Source organism: Seriola aureovittata, chromosome 12, assembly GCF_021018895.1.
Source record: "Seriola aureovittata isolate HTS-2021-v1 ecotype China chromosome 12, ASM2101889v1, whole genome shotgun sequence".
Lineage (NCBI taxonomy): Eukaryota > Metazoa > Chordata > Actinopteri > Carangiformes > Carangidae > Seriola > Seriola aureovittata.
Genome location: NC_079375.1, coordinates 22126176 through 22149203, shown reverse-complemented (window position 1 = coordinate 22149203; position 23028 = coordinate 22126176). Strand labels below are relative to the sequence as shown.

The window sequence follows — 23028 nt, the reverse complement described above, 5'->3', positions numbered from 1 at the left end:
TTGGTGCGTGATGACAGAGCAACACAACACATGCTGCGTGTTTTCCTCTTGCATTGTCAGAGACTCAACAGAGAGCAGGAACATTGTTTTTCCACGTATTTCCACGTAGTTTTTTGATAAAAGATGAGCGTTAGATTCGTGCGCAACAGTCTCGGAGGAACATTATCTTATCTGCCGTGTTTCAGCTGTGCTCCATATCTGGGAACCAGATTTTTATGGCATGTAACTCGACAGTTCATCCAAATGTCTATATGTCCTGCTATAAGGTCTGAGCCCATAAATTAGATAAATGTCTTGATGGTCCTATAGTGTGCAGTTTGTGGATGTTATCACTGTAGGTGCAGTGAGATAGTTAGCTTTAAGTTAACTTAATCGCAATATTCAGATTCAGTTTGTTGTAATATTGTATTAGATGATATTAAATTGTAAGATCCACCTAATATTTCTACGTTAGGCCTGTTTTACAACCTTACTTAATCCTACTATACTGATGGGTTACAGATGTATTATTAATACAGAAGCATTTGATCTCTTGTCCTTCTGCACATTTATTCAGGTTCATTTGTCACATGTGTGACAGTCGTTAAGGATTCACACAGCTGCGGTGCTCAGTCATGTAGCAGTGGAGGAAGAGGTAAAAAACTATAAATAGCCTATTTAATTATAAGTGAAAGTCATTTTGCATTAATAATCTTAGTTAAGTAAAAAATACTGTAGTATTATCAGTGATGTATGATTCTAAATTATATATTATATTTGACACTGATCAGTATTTTAATATTGTAGCTGGTCAAATTGAAGTAGTTTAAACTACTTTAAATACAGTTTGGTAATTTAATGCAGCGGTTCCGGATCTATGAGCCAAGATCCCTCCAAACACACAGAATAAATCTGATGCTGAGATGATTCATTAGGTTAAAAAACAAAAACAAAAAAAAAACCCAGTTATAATTATATATATAATATAATAGAATTTCATTTTTTAAAAACCACCTGAGAAGTGGAACAGGTAACAACTCATATAAACCTCAGAAGCTGGGAACCAGTGGTTTAATCTTTAATACTGCATTGTATTAATGTGCTTATCTTTCTTATGCTAAGCCTTAATCCATAAAGTAACTACTCTAACACTAGTCTATACAAAGTGAAACAAAGTGGTTTCCTTCTTTGTGTAGCGTTGTATCCGTTGTGTTTAAGCCATCATCCACTGACGTCCATGGATGATGTTTGATTGGTTACTTGCTGGTTGTTCAAGGTAAAACGGTAAAAAGTGGGAGGGAGGGGGGAGGAGGGGGGAGGAGGGGGGAGGATTTCAAGCGCGGAGCAATTCACTTCAGTCAGAGCGCAAGAACGCACCGAGTCAGTGAAGGCACCAGAGAAACCCAGATATCCACCTCTTCTGCTTCATATTGTTGCTGCCTGGTTATTCTCTATTATTTTTATTTTTTATTTTCTTAAACAACAACAACAACAACAACAAATCAACTACTTTACCGGAAATGTTGGTAGAAGTTTCAAAGGGATTTTTCCTCCTTCTCTCCTGCATGTTGCTGAAACCCGTGAGTATATTTAAACACTTTGACTTTTCTCATGACTTCAAACTTGGGCTCGTTTTCAAGAATGCAACGATTGCTCGCCTGAGTTGGCCATGTAAGGTTGACCACGTCGTTTGATATCCTACAAGTAGCCTATAAGTTGATGCGCACGCCGTTGCAGCTCCAAAGCCAGTTTATGGATGCGGGACGCACCGATGTGTCCCAGTGTGAAGCCACTGGTCGACGTGTGGATGAGCGGGGAGGCTGTGGAGAGAGAGGGCTCTCATCAGGGGTGTATCATGGGAAATGCTTAGTTCTAGTTTGATAAGGCTTTGGTCATCATGTGTTTTGTTATTGCAGAAATTTAAAAAACAAATAGTATTTCAACCTGAGCTTATCTCTCCTTTTTTTCTTAAAAAAAAAAAAAAAAAAACTTTTATTGTGGAGAAACCCTGAGACTTCCTCCAACATCATCACAACATGTGTCCTCACATGTGCAGCCTCCTCTCTCCAGGTTCAGCCTCTGCTTCCTGTGTCAGTCTCCTCAGATCCTCAGGCAAATCCAGCAGCGTTTTAAATCACATTTGGCACCGAACAAAGCAGCGGAGCCACGTTCTTGATTGTTTTTCAGTGACAGTCATGTGTTTTATGTCCTCGCTGATCTCTTTTCATGATCAATGTTAAGGTGAATTGCCCATAGAAGCCATGAGGTGCTCGCTGGTTTCCCATCAGGACACCATGGCAACGGCCTCTTTTGTCTGTCTTTGTGCTCTGTGGTCTCCAGCGTCTTTATCCAGTACTGTCTCTTGTAGACAAGCATGTATGATTCATACTGGAATTCAGTTGGAGGTCAAATCCCTTAGAATAGCACGCTGGCTTTTACATCTGCATGTGTCCTCACTCACAGACTGTTTCAGTGCCTCAGTGATAAAAAATAAAGTGAGGGAAAAGATGGTAAGTGTTGTTGCTGGTGGGGAGCGTGAAAGGGATGATGATGATGACCATCATGATGATGGAGAGCAGGAAGTTTTCTCCTGATACTCCAACTCGTACTGCTGAAGGCGGCACTGATCCATCACTGACAACATATGCTCCAGTCACAGTCCAGCCGTGCACCGCAGGTGAAGTAACACAGGACGTCCCGGGTAGCCCGAGGAGTGAGATAAATCACAACCCAAATGCGGGAGTCACCTTGTGTGGGGGGAGGAGAGGCAGGAGTCATATGGGCTCATTTTGTGGCTAACAATAGCCCCGGACTACCAGTCTGATTGATGCCTATAGTGAGGAGACTCATCCACCTAAGTAACAGCCATAAATCTTCTGGTCGTGCAGAGGCTCCGCATGTTCCATGGTGGTAAACCCCTCATTGATTCAGCGTCACGTTGATGAGTCATGCCTGAAGATTCCCTCCAGTTTCAAAGCATGCAAATCTAAAGGATGTGGCAGATGAATCGCGGATAAAAGATTGATCATGTGTGTCAATTGGAGAGATTAATGGCAGCCCATGTCAGCTCATCTAAGGAAAACCACAGTGGAGATGATGTGTTGGCCTTGAAATGTGAACCACAGCTGAGAAAGCAGAGGCTGTATGACAAACAGACAAATGATCTGTGACTGACACTGTTTGAAATGTGACTGTGACCCAAGAGATACATGGAAAACATGTATGAACTCTTCTCTTCACAGGTGTTTTCAGTGCAGAATCAGATGTGCGACATGAAGAGGGAAATAGAGAAGGAGAGAGACATGTGTGAAGCTCAGATTGAGAACAGAACAACAGGTATGTCGTTTTTTTTTTTTTATTATTATTATTTTATCCTGGCTGCACATTCTGTCTCTTCTAAATTTGCTCAGTTCACAAACTTGGGCTCCGATCGAAGTGACACAACAGGCTCTAAAAACAACAAAAGCCGTTCAGACCTCCTCCTCTGGCTTTACATTACACCTTGCATGGTTGAACACTGTTTACCGCCCAAAGCCAGCCCCTTGTCACATGTGCTCTGCTTCAGTTTTAAAGTAAACTTTCAAAGTGATCACATTTTTATCATTTATTAATTTACACTAACTGCTATGAAGAACTAAGATTACTGCCTCATGCCTGTATGCAGGAAGTGTGATCACAGTCTCTTCTTCCTGAGTTACAGTATTGAGAAATAGCCAGAGGTGTTTTTGCAGAACATTATCATGTCAAGGTGAACATTTTGGATATAAAATGTCATCACTTCATTTTATCCTTATAGACATTTGAGTTAAATTGTGTCATAATTAGTGTATGAATTTGTGACTTATGGCCAAAAACATGTTTTGTGAGGTCACAGTGACCTTGACCTTTGACCTTTGACCACCAGATTCAAATCAGTCCTTCCTTAAGTCTAAGTGAATGTTTGGGAAATTCCCTCAAGGTTTTACTGAGATATTGTGTTCACGATAACAACCTGAAAACAGGTTGGAGGCATAAAAATACAGCAGTGAGTGTTCAATAATGAAACTAAGCTGGTTTGTTGTTTTTCAATTTATTGTTGACGTGGCTTAATTTACATGTTACTACACACATGATGCAGCACATAATTAGTTTCTACAGATAATTGTGCTTCATTTAGCCTCTACTACCTGTGTGTGTGTGTGTGTGTGTGTGTGTGTGTGTGTGTGTGTGTGTGTGTGTGTAACTGAAACCTTTGTTGATCCTAACTGCAGGTATCACGAAACTGTGTTTACTTTCACACGATGTAACAGTCATTAAACAGTCATTATATTTTTGAGTCACGCCATAGATTCCTCGGGGTGATGTCACTAACATCACTTGGCAAACTTGATCTTTTCACTGCGGCGAGATGGCGAGCAGGTGCTGTGACCTGCTCCTGTGTCCTGAGACCAAACACGCTGTGGAAAGTCACAGCGATCTATTGCATTCAAATAACAGTGTGTAACGAAGGGCAGGGAGCTGTTTTATTAGTCATGTTGGCAGCGTGTTAACTCAGGTCAGCTGCTGTTATGAACCCAGAGCTGTAACGACAGCTGACCTGAGCTTACACGTTTTGGCTGCCATGGGAACTTCAGGGCGCCACCTCCACCTTAATCAGGGTTGCTATTTGCCACTGGATATGATTAATGTTACAACACATTCTGTTCAAAAGTTTGATGTTTCATGCTCGTTCTCTTTGATTTTATGGTATTTCCAAGTTTGACAAATAGAAATAAGATTTACTTTACTCTCCGTCAGGTTGCAGTGGGACGTGGGACAAGATCACCTGCTGGCCCAGTGCTGACATCGGAGAGGTGGTTACCATTCCTTGCCCCAAATTTCTCTTCTACTTCTCCAGTGATGCCCTAACACGTAAGAATGGAGTTTACATAGTAGGTTGTGGATGTGTGAAAGACAGGGAAGGGAAAGCAAGGAAGTGACTGTCACTAATCTACTGAGTTTGTGGGGTAGAATAGTTCAGACGTTGCATGTAAAAGTCCACATTAATCCCTCAATCAGATATACTGAAACAGTTACACCTATGCAAAATAGAAAATAAGTAAATTAACGGTCAGTGACAAACTTGTGGAGTGATAAATGGGTTAATAAGACACGTCTGTGTTGAGACCAAAAACCGGAATTATGACATACACTGAGCTCATACTCATGATGTCATTCTCGGCCATGACCACCTGTTGTTTCCATTTTTTCCTGACACCCCATTTCATATATCACAAAGAATATAATAAAACTCAAAACACATGGCACAGCTGAGTCACAAAAGATAAACTACTACTTCCCAATTGCCGGAACATCCACTCATTAAAGACACATTCTGTTTATTTGTTCTCCTTTAATCTATGAGAAGCCTTGCAGGGCAGTACTACTAATTATGTGTAAGGGAAACCACTCTTGAGAATTTACTGGCTTATTTGCCATGTGTTTGTACAGTACTTCCTGTGATTATTCCCCTCTGACTTTCCCGTATATTTCCATTTCTCATTAATAACCACACCGAGTCTCCTCAGTGTAATTATCCTGAAAGAGTTATGTTATGTATCTGTATTCAGCTGGGAGAGACGCCTCAATATCAAACTGGAGACTTGAGAAATAACTTGAGAAACAACATGAGAAACAGGTTGAAGCAGATTGAAAGACACTTAAAAAAAAAAAAAAAAAAAAAAAAGATCTGTGTAATTTATGGTAAATCCTGGCAGCCATGGCCGCGTGACAATAGTGTTCTTATAATGTTGACATGACCGGTTCTGCTCTTCCTCAAAATTACTTCCTACCTTGACCCTAACCATCCTAATACACTCGTGCCTCAATCTAACCAATCAAACCAGCGAAGGCAACGACCATTAGCCAATCAGAGGCAGTGTAGGGCGGGTCATGTCAACTGTATGGTAGGGGTCGTTTACATCCGGCTGCTGTAGCATCGATAGCTAATCGAACGATAAAATCACAATGGAGGAAAAACGTCTCTGCTATTTGTTTATTTTTTTTGGCAAACCACCGGCTAAAGAGAGCACAGGTGACGTCCAGCCTTCCCAGGAGAGCTGCTCCACCAGAACTACATCCTTTTCGTTTGGTTGTAATTTTTCCTCGGAGACGGAAACTGCCGCCGACGCCGCGCGCCGGTTTAAAACCGTTAGCACCGCCATTATTGAGGAGCCTGCTGCTAACAGGTGTCAGGCTAGGACTGAGTTGGCGGCATTTGAGGAGCCTCTCCAGCCACCCAGCTTCAATTTTCAGGTCAGACGTTTAAGGAAAGAAACTTTCAGCTGTGTATTTAGCTGCCCCTGCTTGGTTTGCTAAATATAAGTGGCTTCATTATGTGGCGGAGTGTGGTCAGGTTGTGTGTTTTGCTTGTGTGAAGAGGCAGCGGAGGGATTCAATTGTCAATCATTTTTAACATCACACTGATATACCTTACCTTACCGAATGAGCTTTTCGATATGTGTAATGCAACGTTACGACATTCTTGTGAACTATTATTGTGCAATAGCATTTCACTGAGTCTTGACCTGGCTGCTGCTGCTGTTACTGCTGTCTGTGTTGCAGAAGTTTTGCTGTAGCCTTTGTTGTATTTGTATGGGTTGGGGTGAAATGCTCCTCTCACTGCAGCACCCCATATTTAAAAACATCTTCCCGCGGTCCTGCTGGCACCTGAGGTTGCCAGAACTTCACCTTAAAAAAATATGGTTATATTGCATAAACATTTGTGTTATGCGTTTCTGGCAACCATAAATTTCATAGTTGAGAACTGTTGTTTATTTATGGCAAATTACTTTGAAAAAACATGTATTGTAAACGTATTTTTTAATTTTCTTTTCAAAATAACAGCTATTAATCAACCAGTTTACACTAAACAATTAAAAAAAAAAAAAAAGCACCAGAAAACCTAGTTACAGCCTATGTCACTGACAAACACATTAAGACTCTGATATTTTATGGTATTTTATCATAAACAGGACACACTGCCCAGCGGCTGCCTCACATGAAATATATTTCGATGTCTCGCTTATTTTTCACACGTGGTTCCCAGCAAAAATAGACGGTCTGATAGTCTGTTGATAGTCACGCTGACATCATACCAGCAACATTACATAAAACTGACACCTTTTACTACGGTTTCAACGTCTAGGCTGAATCTGAATATGACACAGACGTGGAAATATAATATATCCTTTTTTTTTGTGGTACCTCAGTGAGCTGTTGAGAGTGGACTGTCATGCCAATCCCTTGGAACAGCAAAGCCCACTCCTCCATGAGAGGTTGCGGATCTGTTCCCTCGTTTATTTCTTAATGTTAGGACATTTTTACCTTGTCTGGGCTGAAGTTAGTTTGTTCATTGAGCACCTCGATTTTGTCTTTCTTCTAATGTTTCCCTTCTGGTTTCTCACTCGCTCGCATGAATTTTGTGTCCCGCTTTATGCAGCCATGAGTCCTGAACAGCTGCTGCCCTTTGTTTGCCTGAGATTTCCTCTGTGTCAAACTCATCTGAGCCTCATTTGCATTTCATTTTCAATTCGGGCTTGTAGCTGCTTGACTAGTGAGTGATGTCCTAGCCCCACCACATTATCTTCTATGATATCTTGCAGTGACTATGGATACTTGGCAACCATTTTTTTTTTGCCAGCATCTGTGGAGGCCTGTTTACTGGGAGAAGCAATCATCATGTAAGGAATCATTTCTCTCCATAACTGTGAGCTTGGCCTTTTCCCTCGTCTCCCAACACTGCATCAAGGCTTGGGGAAACTGCTCCCATTGAATCTGGAAGATGTCAACCTGATCTGCATCAGCTGAGTAGCTGGAGAGGTTAATGCCTGTGGATTTCAATGCTCTGTACTTTAAAACAGAGTTAATGAAATTAACATTGCATTTGCTGATGTTTTTTCCTTGCTTATGCTTAGAAATACATTCTTTTGAAATATATTTAATTTATATTTTCTTTTAGAGGATTGGTCTCACCACTGAAAACAGATCAAAACTGGATGAATAGAAAATCCTCAGTGGTCTCCACCCCCAGAGTGATTGTCGTGTCTCCTACAATACTTAGAATTGAGGCTGGCAGCACCTTACTAATGGCACTCCTCATCTTGCTTTGCTCTGCATCATCAATTTCTGTGTATGAAAGAGTGACTGAAGCCCAACGCATTCGGTAGTGTGACCACACACAGTGGAACCCTTTGGTATCCATATTTCATGTAAGATGGCAATCAATCAAGCCACTGATGTTCAGACACTGCATATCCTCATTGATTTTCCGGACTGAGTACAGATAGTACTGAGGAAGTAATTATGCACCTGCACATTGACACCAGAAAATGAACAATGTCTTTTTTTTTAAAGTCTGACCGCATCTTGAATGTCTCCACTGTACAGCACTGAGTAAAATGGAGAACCACCTTTAACTGGCTAAACAGCTTGACCTTTTGACCCTGCTGAATGAAAAGCTTGCAACATCTCATGTCTTTTGCAGAGAGTAAGGCAGATATGCAGCCTGAGGCACAGAGATGTTTTGAGCACATATCATGCACATCCACAATGTCTTTCAGCTGCAGGGTCAACTGTCACACATGCAGACTTGGCTGTACAGACATGAAAGTGTTTCAAAGAATTGAATACTGACTTGAACTTTACTCCTTCCACATCTGGTGTATCTTGAATCTGGAGGTGATCAACAGCAGAATTGTAGCTCTCAATGGTGCGCTCTGTTAACCTGAGTGTATGTTACCTACCCGGCACTGAGAGGCAGACAGATAAGGTTAGTGACTAGCTCCTGTTGTGCTTTAGGACTAGAACAATGTGGCATTTAGTGGCTGAAGGGACAGATATATTTTGTCGGTGGTTGTTGGAGACCAAAAGAAAATGAATATTGGACTTAGTGTACATGTTGCTTTGTGTAAGCTTGATGTTTAAATATTTAAACAATTTCACAATCTCAACCAACAGATGTCCCCAAGCCTTTGCTGTCCTTTGAATAAGTGTAAAGTTACAGATTTCACCTGTAAGTGATTACCCTGCCAGTACGTTCAACCTGTGGGCCTCTGCAGACCTGGCGGAGGGGTTCCTGCCCCTGTAATCCAGCCAGGGTTTTCCCCATCATATTCAGGACATTAGAGTAACTCAACCAATGATTTATCAACTGTGTGTGAAGGCTCCGTGTGGAGAAAAGGGTTTTCCTGGAAGCTGTGATGTGACCCAGATGGGAGATAGTGTGACCTGAGAGAGGAGAGAGTTCTCCTGGGAAAAGAGAGGGACGGATGAAGAATCATCAAATTTGTTGGGCCAAAGGCAGTAGATGTATATTTCACTGACATGTCAAAGGTTCACAGGATCTTCGACCCCTTGTATGAACCGAAGTGGCCGTAACAGAAAGAGGGGGGATTATAAGTGATCTCCTGCACTGATGTACATGATATCAATTATGCAGTAAATCAGCAAATCAGTACAGGCTTCTGCTGGTTTAACCTGCTCTGCTCTCAGGTCACGTAAGGAGGACTTAATTAAGGGATGATAAACGGTCTGGGATTCTGTGCATTGTAAATTGCTGTTGTGGACGGGGAAGAACCCTCTATCTCCTAATGTGAGCAAAACAACCTTGTTTGAGCACCAGCTCGACTGCTGTGCCTTTTCCAGTTTATTCATTTTTATTTAGGCTACAGAACTTTGAGAGGGGTTGAGAAATATGATGTTTACTTTTCAAGAAGTTAACCTTTTTTGTGAAAGTATTTCAGTTTCTAAAAAGTCAATTGAGCTTCTTTTCAAATGTCTTCACTGTCAGTAACAGTTGTGAAAGACTCAGGTTATTGACACATCTTGAGCCATTCATTTTATAAGCTTCACGCACAAAAAAACAAGCATTACGAAACATGGCGCCACAGAGATTCAGAGCCAAGTCATAAATTTAGTTGAGATAGAGTTTGCCATTCTCATGAACTCTTTACCTAGTAGGTCTAACACAAACACAGTCATTCATCTCTTTTAATAACACAGGCGACTCGCTCTCTCTGCAGGCTGAGAGTGACAGAGTGCCTGCATGTGAATGGCTTCACCTACATGCCATAATATTCATTTGAGCCGAGGCTATTCATCGCACGCTAATATGAATCTTCCTCCGAGATATAATTAGGCAGGATAAAGCATTTGACTGTACAACACTGACAGAAAAGCCTAGATAAAAAAAGCCTGGAAATCAAAACGATGATGGGGTGATTAACTCGTTTGAGCTCTCCTCGTTGTCGTGCATGACACTGAAAACCCTTGCAGTCATGTTTTGGGGGATGATGAAAGCATTCTTCTGGCAATCCCTCAAACAAGCCAAATCCAGTGGTGGCATGGGCTGAAACAGCAGCGGCTTATCAGCGCCTTTGTGTCTTGTCATGTTGTTTGAGGTGGCTAAGCCTCCGTCTTCTCTGCAATACGCCACTCAGGTATTTGTGAGCTGACCATATTTTAATGCCAAACACATTCTAAGACTTTGGATTGTTGGTCATTTCCCAACACAGGCTTGATTTGATAGTGCTGCGGAGCGATATGGTTGGGAAATGTGAGGAATGTCCTACATTTATATTTCTACAGCAGCATTCAGCACATGGATTAATTTGTCGCCAACACACGCAGCGTCCTTTCTTATATTTACAGAAAAGGAGATGAGGAAACACTACAAATAAATATTACACAATACATGACTGCACAAAATCAGAGAAATATCACTCTTGGGTTTTCAGCCTAATTAATGATTAGTGCCTCGTCTGAATAGTGATGCATTCATTGTCGTTTAGGAAAATTCTGCCTTTGTATAAAAGCCTGAAAACTCTTATGTCACTCTAAATCTTGCCCAACATCTGCGTATGCAACACTTCTGAAGTAAGTAAATATGACCTAAATGTTTAATGCATTTTGAAAGGATTTGATTTGGATGAATTAAGTATTTGTGTGCACTCAAGTCAGTTTCACGCCTGAATCCTTCATTCACTCATTTTTGCATTTATTGACAGGTATTAGACACAGACAAGAAACATGGGCAGAGAGAGTGGTGTGACATTCAGCAAAGGTCTGAGACAGACAAGATCAGGGACATTTTTGTTTAATGATACGCATCTTAGATTATTGTATATCAGTGGTTCAATTGATATACTTCTACTGAAATAGTTCTCACCACACAGTGCGGTTTATTCCAGCCAGTTTCTTAAAAAAATTCTTAAAAAGCGTGCGACAGAGTACAAAAAATACCAGTAAGCCGATTAAATATAAACTATAAAATGTTAAATAATCCGAACAATAATAATTTCTGTTATTGTAATTGGGTGATTGTGCTGCTGCCATTTACTGAGAAGTAACTGTATTTAATATAATTCAAGGAAGAATAATACAAATCCATTCACTTATTTATTCATTTTTCTGTTTCTGAATTTATTAATTTAATCTGTGCCATTTGTTCTTCTCCACTATAGTGAGGGCAACTCTACTCTACTATACTCTACTGTACTATACTCTACTATACTCTACTGTACTCTACTGTACTCTACTCTACTATACTCTACTATACTCTACTCTACTCTACTATACTCTAGAGAGCTACAATCCGAGCTCTAGAAAGTTTAACCGTACTCTGCAAAACTCTACTTGGGTCTGTTCTACTCTACTCTATCGGGCTCTACCTTGCTGTACTGAGCTCTACTGTAGTAACCTAAGCTCTGCAGAGCTCTAGTCTGCTGTACTGAGCTCTACTGTACTTTACCAAACTCTACTCTTCTCTACTGAGCTCAATTCTACTGTACTGTGCTGCACTGCACTCTAGAGAGCTCTAGTCTGCTGTACTCTACTATCCAGAGCTCTACTCTGCTCCTCTACTCTCCTCTCAGATGGTCAGTGTAATGCACTTGGACCTTTCACTTCTGCCCCCATGGGCAGGCCAGAGTAAAAATATCTCTCTGCTCAACTGCTGCCCTCCGTGTGTGTGTGTGTGTGTGTGTGTGTGTGTGTGTGTGTGTGTGTGTGTGTGTGTGTGTGTGTGTGTGTGTGTGTGTGTGTGCGCATGTGTGTGTGTGTGTTTGTGTGCAGCCTGACAGTAATTACGAAACAGATGGAGGCAAATACACATGGGAACGTCCCGGCATCTCTGAGCCGGTGGGACGACTGATCCCCTTCAGTCATTCCTTCCATTTCCTTTTAGTATTTGGGAGTATTCCAGCGAGACACATTCATCTCAGTGTGATATAATTAAGTGTGAGTAAATGAAGAGGAAGTTTTGCCTTGCAGCTCATGCAGTTTCCTTCCAAACACACATACACACAATCTTGCAGTGCATATTTTAAATGAAAACACATTAAAGCTGCCACAGCAATGAATTGTATTCTTATAAGAGTAATGTTGATTATTTCCTCTGCTCATTAGGTAACCTGTCAAAGACCTGCGCTGAGGATGGCTGGACTCCAGTCAGCATCGACTCCTACATAATGGACTGTGGATACAATCCCAACAGCACCATGGATGATGATACGGTCAGTGCGGCATTTTGAAACCCCTTCAGCCCCACATTACTGCTGCTGTGGTGGCTCCACGTTAAATGTCAAACTCTGTCCAAATGAAATGTTTTTCTGTTGGTGTAACTCAAGGTGTTTTCGCAGGGACAATTCTTCAACGCCATCAAAGTGGGTTACACCATCGGTCACAGCGTGTCGCTCATTTCTCTGACGATCGCCATCATCATATTGTGTCTCTTTCGGTAAGGAGATCCATCAAAATACCACTTAATGTCCCTGCGTAAAGATGAACAAACACCTTTCCCCATAATTTAGAACAATAAAATCTCTCATTTCACACCATACTTCCTGCATTTTATAGAGATATTACAGTGTTTCCACACAGTAATGTGACTCTGCCAGATTTTGTGGGACATCCAAATTTGACATTATCTTTTCTCAAACAAAGTGGTCAACTGCAAGCAGCCATAAAGTGAAACCACTCAAGACGGGCTGCTGTCGTTCACAGCTTGTTCTCCTCTGACCTTCAGTCCTGAGGTTGCACAGAGAAAGTGTGTGTGTGGTGTGTGTGTGTGTGTGTGTGTATGCGCGTGACACGGCACTGATCATTATTGTAAGTGGCTGGTGTGTGCAACTTCTCACAAACAACCCACTCTGTTCAGTTGGGTGTGTTTGCATGTGGACTGTTTTTGTGTTACGAGCTAAACAACAAGGGATGTGTTTACTCCTCGGGCTTATGAAATGCCAATGGATTGAACTCTGCAGAAGAGACACAGGATGTGAACGTTTGCTGTTTATGTTCAGCTGCAGAGACGGTGTTCAGGCAGCTGGTTGATGTTGTGTGTCATCGCACCCGTCCTTCTGGGATGACTCGCCTGATGGGTTTACACAATTCACCCCCGATCATAAGCTCACCGGGAAAGCATTTGTTTGAAAACACCCAGAAGAGAAAATTTACATTAGTGACATTTTCTAGGCGAAACCCCCTGATTTGTTCTTGTTTACCTCTGTGCTGAATGTCAAGTCAGAGGTCTTGGTTTTTTTTTTACATTTTTTGTCTCTGCCTTATAAATATATGTTGCACTGACAGATAACCATATAAAGTATGGAACAGATATAGATAGCCTGACATTTAAATAACAGCACAGCACAGTACAGTAGGAGCACTTACAGGGCAATAGTCATGTGCATTAAGTGCGTATGATGACTACTCTCCTCAGCTAAAATTCACATTCTTTCTGTGACTGTTTGCTCCCGTAAATTAAGCCAGTGAAGTTTCTGGTGAATGTTTTCTTGATATTTATTCCAATTTTATGCTTTGGTGCCATAAACACTCACTTTATCAGATGATTTTCAGGGTAGGTCACGTAAACATGACATTGAAGGTCTTTAATCAGGGGGAATTCATTAAGAGAATTATGCGTGATGCGTTTCCTTTTTGATTTAAATCATCTTGCGGTTTATTTGTCTGTTTTTTTTTTGTTTTTGTTTTTTGCAGGAAGCTTCACTGCACGAGAAACTACATCCACATGCATCTCTTTGTGTCTTTCATACTGAAAGCTCTGGCTGTTTTCATCAAGGACATGGTTCTGTACGATGATGTGGAGACAGAAAGTTGCCAGTCATCTGTGAGTGATCCGTACACTCTCCTCTCTCTGTGCTGCCGTCTCACTCGCCCACAGGTCGCATAATTTATTGATTCTCTTCTTCTGCTTCATCAAAACTCCTGCAATCGTAGATCAAGTTAACTGATGTACAAGCAGTAGTCGGCTCTAAGTTTCTGCCCCCAAACTGCATATGTTTAATTACTCACGCAGACTTTACTGACTTTAAAGCTTTGTCTCAGGGTTTACTTATCGTGCCTCTGGGTGTGGCGGTGTTTGCCAGGTCCCTTCCACTCCTAAATCGACGTTTCCCCATTCATGTGTCCAGCAGGATGTTGTGAGAGATCCTGTTTGCTGAACGTGAAGCTGAGCTACAGACAGCTTTGTCGATAAATCACATTCAGAAATTTGGTAACTACTTTTAATCACTTTGGTTCGACGACATGATCGTAGTGACAACATCACAAGTGCTAATGTAAGATAAGGAGTTACATAAACTTCTAGATTTAGTACAGTTTCATATAATGAGGCTGTTTTGTTTTTATTTGAACGATCAAGTCGCCAGTGTTTGTTGGTGTTTTTTCTCAGATCTTGCTCCAGCTGAATCCACTGTTTTATCACCAGAGAGGATTAGATCAGCAGACTGTAAATCACCTTTACTATCTCTAAGTGCTGACTGTTAATGGCTTCCTTTAAATGTCTCCTCTTCAGGGTACACAGATTGCCCGGGTCCAAACACAGCTGCTAACTCTCTCAACTGTTTTTAAAGTCAATTTAGAAGAAGAAAAATAAGCTCTTGTAGAGAGCATCACGTAACAGGCGAGCGGTTTTATAGAGAGCAGTAGTGAAACTTGAAAACCTCATTTAAAAACTTTTGCAATAATGTAAATTCCTGACATTCCAACTTGGAAGAAACTCTTACTCTGTGTGGTCCATTCATTTTGTTTAGACATGGATACTAAAACAATAGAATATTGTTGTTTATTTAATTTTTAATCAGTTTTTAGCAGCCTTTATTTAACACCATTTCCCATAAGCCCCATCTCGGGGATACCTTCAGCCCAACAGACCACACAATGTAGACACGTTTCGATTGCAGAGATTACAACTAAAATGTTATAAATTGCATGATATGCAAGAAATCAAGTTACACTGATGTAAGTAGAGTGTGTGCTTCAATGCTGGTGAACTGTAGTTTTATTTATTAGCTTTGTTAAGATCAAGTGCTCGAGACCAGTGGTTTCTCAACCTTGTCCAACTCGTGACCCACTTGATACAATAAAACAATATGGAGGCCACATGATTCGCTCTTAGAGCATTTTTTATTTCAATAACAATTGAACATTAGTATTGAACTGAAAGCAGGAGAAGCTCAAATTTTCCTTTTTGTTTGATTGGTAGAGATCACGTGTCGATTCACCGTCTGTGTCTTGACTCTCTTTCCTTTTAATTCTTGCTGTTGTTACCCAGCTATCCATCTTGATTCTGCAGTTTTTACCATGGATGTAATCTTTTACTGCACAATCAAACTGAGATAGCAAACAACTATACAATGTGGTCTGGCAGTAAAGTGATACGGCCGGCGACGGCATAAAAGTTCCTATCATTGGCTTATCACAGTGACAGGCCTTAATACGAGAAAAAACAAAACGAGTTTTTCAAGATCATTTTGTTTGAAAACATTTTAAAAACATTAATTATGTTTTTATTTTAATCATAATTACATCTCTTCACCAAAATTGTGCTGTTTTGCAAATGACTTGTCGGCCCACTTGTGATACCTACACGGCCCACCAGTGAGCCCTGGCCCACAGGTTGGGAACCACTGCTCTGGAAGATATCTTTTTATCTGAGAATATGAAGCGTCAACTTGAAGAAGAAGTTTAACCTTTTTCAGGAGGAAAAACAGAAGAAACTCCCAGGCATTTAGTTTCATAAGCTAGTGGACCAGAGGCAGTATATTTCCCAAAATGTCGAACCACGTCCAGGGTCTAAAGAAATATCCTGTTGAGTTAGGGGTTGCATAAGGGAAAGTGTATTACCCTGTGTTTTCTGAAACTAGTACCGATCTACAATGAGTGCCTCATATTTACGGAAGTGTAATACTAACTCAGACTATCTAACTTTTGAAAGAAGAAATAAAACCATTTTCCTCCTACAAATGAAAAGTTAAATTCATAAGAAGTAAAAGACACGCCTTTGCCGTGGCAAATATTAACTATTTTTAAAAAGAGTAAACATAGAACTACTCTAACGTTTGCAGAGCAGACATTGTGATGGATCAGTCTGCTACTCACCATGTGTCTGTGATGTTACACATGCAGAGCCGCCCCTACTGTGGAGATCTCGAATCTCAAATATTATTTGGTTGAAGATTTAATTAGTCGAGGAGCGCATTAGTGTGATCAGCACGATCATACCCCATGCAGAGTTTTCTCTAATTATCTTATGTGCTAATGACTATGACTCTCCTCACTGCTGCTTTTGATGGGAGACTTGCCAATAGAACAGTTTTCTTATAAGTCAGTCATCAGTACTAATTTCAGAGTAATTTACTAAAAACATTCTCTTGTAGCCTCGTCCACTGGCAACAAGATTCATCGTAATCAATTTGACTTGTGATAGAAATGCATTTATCTACATTCACCAGCGGTGTCACCAACTTTCCTGTTGTTCTGTAGGTGGGCTGCAAGGCAGTGGTGGTCTTCTTCCAGTATGGGATCATGGCGAGTTACTTCTGGCTGCTGGTGGAGGGCCTCTATCTCCATGCTCTGTTAGCCGTCTCCTTCTTCTCTGAGAGGAAGTACTTCTGGTGGTACATCCTGATTGGTTGGGGTACGTGCTGGCTACTGTGCCATATGTTGATGAATACAGATAGCTCACACAAGCTCATTTTCAAGGACATTTGATCCGTCCATTTGTCTGAAGTGAAAGCCAGAAATCAACAAATGCAATCATGGGGGCTACCTGAATCTCTGTTTTGTCTTTACTACAAAAGCCACAACATACATGATCATATGTAAATTAATTTAGAAGTGAGGTTTTATACGTGCAGTAGCTATGGAAAAAAAGCTGTGCCTTCCCATCTGCATATGAATGAGAGGTCCTGCTGCCAGTTTTAGATTAGCAGCAGCAGGCAGCTGCCACTCTAAGCTTGTGTTTACAATTCAGCTTCAGAACCCTGTCATGCTTTTGATGATTTTGATAGAGAAAAAAGCTAATTTAACAAATTCCTGCATCAATAGCTAACATAGTTTGTGAATTAAATGAATTCCTGAGATGGGACAATGAAGACTTGAACTGTAAATATTTTCATAATGGATAGATGCTTCCATTTGGCAGCGAGGATGCTCTTTTGAGCTTTCATTGCTCCTTGATTGGGGCTACTCATATCTCTGCCACTCCATACACCTCATTACTGCTGGCTTTCAAACGTTTGCGTACATATATTCATACAGAATTCATCTTAACACTTTTTTGGCCCAATACTTTATTCGTTCAATTACTTCTTTTGGCCTCTTGGTCCTAAAATCCAGCAACCTCTCCCCAAAAGTCTGATGTTCCTTTTTCCATCACACCAATAAAGTAATTCTAAAAATAGGCCTGAGATGTTGTGTCTGCCAGCAGAAAAAATGGAAACAAGCGTGTGACTTTCCTGCAGATACCCTGGATGAGCCAATATTGGCACAGAGCAAATATATCAGTGAGTCCTGTTAAAAATGATAAGCATAGCCAAAATGTAATATTACTTTAGCTATAAAATCATCCAAAAGATTAACAGTGTACACACGCTCAGTCATATTTGGTTGTGTTTGAGCACAGTGGACATCACTGATATCTGTGACATCAAGATTATTTTAATGTTGAAATGACTTACAAATTCTGTTTGGATGTTCTTTGTAGGGGCTCCAACCATCTTTATCTCATCCTGGGTGATTGCAAAGGTTTATTTAAATGATCATGGGTGAGTTAATCATTTGTCTTTGATTAAATCTTGTTGTGAAGTGAAGTGATCACCCTTACCATCTTTAATTTAGATTAGGAAGGGTTAATTTCAGGGTTTTTCCCCTGGCAGGAAGACATACGACTGCAAATGCACGTATACTCAAAGGAATAATATCTTGGTTAGTGTGATGATTAATAGCTGGTCTCAGTGGAGGTCTTTGGCTCATAATTAATCAGCAACCCGCAAAGAAATGACCTCAGACAAGAGCCTGAGTGTTTCATTATATTGCCCTACAAAGCCAAAATCCATATTTGTTTAAAATTAGAAAAGGCCAGACTTTTTTTAAAAAATGTGTTTTACTATGTAGAAAATATTACAGTATACATAAGTAATGTGTGAAAAAAAAAAGGAAAAAAGCACTGGCTTGAAAGTGTGTGTGGGCTCTAGACCGTTCCAGACAGCTAAAGCAAAAGAGCGAACTAGGTTGGAGCTAGCTAGCAAGATAGCAACAGCCAGGCAATTTACACACTTCTTCCTACCTGTTTTTCTGTGATTGATGTTTGTAGTTAGTTATGTACCCCACATGAATCAGGCAGTAGCTAAACCTCATCATGGAGTAAAAGAAAAATACAGTGAAACTAGTCCTACTAAAATGTAACTAGCCTAACGTTAGCTTAGCAGATTAGCACCTCAGCTTCTGACTCTAGTGGAATGATTGTAATTTAATGTAGTTAAGCTACTTTAAAATCACATTTAAATGTGTGTGGATTAAAGATATTACAGTATGTTTTAACAATGTGTTATTTCCTTTAAAAAAAAAAAAACACTGGCTTGAAAGTCTCTGAGCTCTAGACCCTACCAAACAGCTAAAGCCAGAGCGCTAATTAAGTGTGAGCTAGTTTGTGAGATAGCCACATACTTTTTACCTACCTTATTTCAGAGATCGGTTTTAGTAATTCAGTTTAGTATCCCAAAAAAATGAGGCAGTAGCTAAATCTCATCATGGAGTAAAGAAAAACACAAGTGCAACTCATCCTGCTAAAACTGACTAGCCTAACGTTAGCTTAGCAGATTATCACCTTAGCCTCTGATTCTAGCAGAATTCATATAATATAGCGTGGTTAAGCTACTTTTAAAATAACATATTTAAATGTATTACATTATAAATAAATTTTTATACTAGTTCATTAATTCAAATGCTCAAGCTTTTACAAAAGCTTTGTAAGGATTCATGTTTTCTTTAAGTTATTAAAACTTTTAAAACTTTTTTCTCAACGTCTTTCTCGATTGTTTCTGTAGTTAATGTACTCACTAATGTATTCAACTGTACTTTATTTTATTAAAAGCGAAATTATTTATTCAGATTTATTTTTATCTCTTCTGACAGATGCTGGGAGACAATTGATTACGGTCCATGGTGGATCATCAAAACACCTATTTTAGTCACCATACTTGTGAGTCACGTTGCCTCCTCATGAGAACCATTTCTACTGCTCTGTGCAATGCAATCACATTGACCCGTCTGTTACATCTCTCGGCAGGTGAACTTCTTCCTTTTCATTTGTATAATCCGGATTTTGAGACAGAAGATGAATTGCCCCGACATCGGAAGAAAGGAATCCAATCAGTACTCGTAGGTTTTCACTGCAAAATGTCAACATCTCTATCTTAGCATGGGTTACTGACATTTCAATATCAGGTGATAAGTAATAAATTGTTTTTCTGCCATTATGTTCTTGGTGATGAGCAATGATAGCTCTTGCATAGTGACTCTAGCTTTGGGGGGGTTTAAGAAGGATGATCAAGCCTTCTCTTCACTTATTCATTTTTCCACTTTTCTAGGAGACTTGCGAAATCCACCCTGTTGTTGATACCTCTCTTTGGTATCAACTACATCATTTTTGCGTTCATTCCTGACCACATCCACCCACAAGTCAGGATGGTGTTCGATCTTATTCTGGGGTCATTTCAGGTAACACTGCATGACAGCATACAAAGTGTGAGGCAGCCTGTCAGCCCTTTCCAAACGTCAGAAGCTGTACTACTTAGTGATGAATTATGGGATTTGATGTACCTAATCCGTCTTTTGACTTTTACAGGATTGTCATCTTGTGTCTTAGGCAAAACCGGTGACATAAGTATGGCAGCAGATAGAGGGCAAAAGTGAAAGTCCTTTGCTTCAGTAAAGTTACATGAAAACAGCTTGGTATCATGGAATCAGGTTGTCTGATTAAGCGAATGAATGGTTTGTGTAGCTAAGATGTTTAATTTTGCATGGTTGAATAATGAGGTTGCTGACTTGCTGAGTATTAAAGTGTATGTAAACGCTGAGAGCCAAGTGAAACTATGGAAACCTAGCAATGGAAAGTAATCTTAATTTATAGCCGTTGTAGCTCAGAATGATATCTCCTGGGAAAATTTCCCAGAGATTTAAATGATGAACCTCCCTGTCTGAGCCTGAAGTTGGTCATACTCTTACCATCATTATTCATACACAAACACTTGGAGTTTTTCCCCAGCTGTACTATCACACTGGTATTTCTTTACAAGAGCTCTTATCAGACGGTACATTTTATCTGCCTCTCTCGTCAACAGGGTTTTGTTGTTGCAGTTCTGTACTGCTTTTTGAACGGAGAGGTGAGTAAGATCAAACAAAAAACAGTTTTTCCAAGAAGTTTACTTTTTTAAGATGTTTACTGTCCTTTTTAAGTCATTAAATCTCAATTTATACCACCCACCCCCACCCCCACCCCTGGTGTGTCATACCCTCTTAACTCCCCCTCTTCATCCTGTTTGTCAACCTCCTCGTCTCTCCTACAGGTGCAGTCGGAGATTAAGCGTAAGTGGCGCAGATGGATGCTGCAGAGGTTCCTGGGTGCTGACACTAAGTACCAGCACCCCTCCATAGGCAGCAACGGCAACAACTTCAGCACCCAGATCACCATGTTGACCAAATGCAGCCCAACTACACGCCGGGCGTCCGAGTGTCAGGAGCACCTCTCTGCCATCTGAAAGCCAAGTTAATGCTCCTCTCTCTTTTTATCATTATGTTCTGAATGTGTGGCTCACATGCACTGGTGCAATGCAAATGATATTAGTTACTGAAGGTTAATATAACATTTTAGTATTGACACTGATATTTGTTCATTGTGATTTTATCAATTGCCTTTGCATGAAGAATTAATAGCCCAAAAAACAACTGAACAGTTTCAGATTCAGTAGCTCTGATCACGCTGACGTGCTGCAGTGTAAACTTTGGTGAGTCAACCTGAAGTGAATATTTACAAGTTGTTAAAAATAGATCGTCATATGTTCCTGAATGCAGCAGGGAAAAAGATCTTCAAGATCACAATGTGAGTTAAAAGGAAATGGGACTCCTGGCCAGCGTTTCCCATCTGATGTTAAGCAATAGATGGACAGAGCCGGAGACGAGCTGCGTCCTATAAGAAACAACATGTTTATGAGAAGGGTATGTTACATAAGCACTTAAACTAATGGCTGTGTTGCTTAAGGGACCAGTGGTAACAACAGTAGTGAGAGTGTCAGGCTGTCATGAGCAACAGTCACAGTGGAGGAATCTATAGAATAACCAAGGTCCTGGACGTTCCTATCTGGTGTATGACAGTTTTACACAGGACACACACTCTGCTGAATTAGAGCCGGATAACATTCCAGAGGAGAGAATAAAACTCCCGCTTGTGAAATTTATCTCAGATTACAAAAGGCTTTTAGTTTCATTTGAGTGCACAGTCGCTTAACAGACATTTCTTTTTTACTGTTTCTGAAACTAATGGACCAGATGTATTCTGTTACTAGTCCACTATACACAACATTGTGAATTGATATGAGGCAATAACAATTAACTTCCATTAACTGGACTGCATGGACAATTCATTTCATTAGATTGAGTTTCAGTATTCTATTCTATTCTATATTGACAGGTTAAATATATACATTATATCGTAATGTTTTTAGCCAGACAAGCACTGTTACTTTTATGGATGGTATTGTAAGTTGGCTGGTACATCACTTAGGTCCAGACTGAAATATCTCAACATCTGTTGTGTAGATTACCATGATATTTTGTACAGACATTCATGATTCCTAGTAGATGAATCCTAAGGACTTTGGTGAACCCCTGACTTTTCCTCTAACGCTCGATGAGCTTCACATCTGTGGTTTGTTTGAGTAAAAAGTCACACAACATCTACTGGATGGATTGCCATGAAATTTAGTTCATTCATGTTCCAAACCTGGATGAACTGTAATAATTATCAGGTAAAAATCTTATTTTATCCAGAATTGTCTTAATAAACACGTTGAAAACATTTCCGTCACCCTTAGCTGTACTTAGTGTTTAGTGCTAATTAGAAAACGCTATAGCATGTTAACACATTAAACTAAGAAGGTGAACAGTGCAAACATACCAACAATACCGCTTTAAACATACATTATATCTGTTATATATATTGTGTTTAGCATTCAACTCAAAGCACAGCCTCAGAGATACTGGCCAAACATTTATTTGAAGCCACCTTTTCATCAGAAAAGCGACAGTGTCATATTTCATGTCAGAGTCATGCTGGAGTTCGGTGTTTACTTCCCCCTCTTGTTCTTGTTGTTCTCAGTGTGTAAAACTGAACTGAAACTAACTGAAAGTACCTCAGACTAAATGTCGCACACAGCTATTGTGTATATAATGTGAAACTGTAAATATGGCTAATGAATTGGTTTATGAAATGTATTTTATGGTGATGACTTACAGTGCTCAGGTGTCAACTGGAAATCGATGTTTACATTTAAAATGTATCTCTCCCTCATCTTATTTGCATAATGTCAATGATGGTGATGCAGTGTGTCTCATTTGTTGCCATGTAAATTTTGTGTAAATATTGTGTACTGTATAGTGTGTGGAATCAGCTGTAAATATGTCATTGGTGAAAATGTCCGATGAAAATGAATAAAACCATTTGCACTGTGAAGTGGC

At 40.2% G+C, this 23028-nt stretch overlaps 1 protein-coding gene across 2 annotated transcripts; it reads left to right on the top strand.

Annotated features, from left to right (window-relative positions):
* Window positions 1-1348: 1348 nt before the first annotated feature.
* Window positions 1349-23023, top strand: LOC130179118 (vasoactive intestinal polypeptide receptor-like). 2 transcript variants are annotated; one of them, XM_056391881.1, is made up of 13 exons: window positions 1349-1559; window positions 3222-3315; window positions 4756-4869; window positions 12403-12509; window positions 12636-12733; window positions 13990-14119; window positions 16777-16930; window positions 17999-18059; window positions 19429-19495; window positions 19583-19674; window positions 19884-20013; window positions 20637-20678; window positions 20862-23023. In XM_056391881.1, the coding sequence occupies exons 1-13, from the start codon at window positions 1500-1502 to the stop codon at window positions 21051-21053; spliced, it is 1341 nt and encodes a 446-aa protein (XP_056247856.1). In that variant the 5' UTR covers window positions 1349-1499; the 3' UTR covers window positions 21054-23023. The 2 variants fall into 2 exon arrangements, with proteins under 2 accessions (XP_056247856.1, XP_056247855.1); XM_056391880.1 differs by having other exon boundaries at window positions 12624-12733.
* The last annotated feature ends 5 nt before the right edge of the window (window positions 23024-23028 follow it).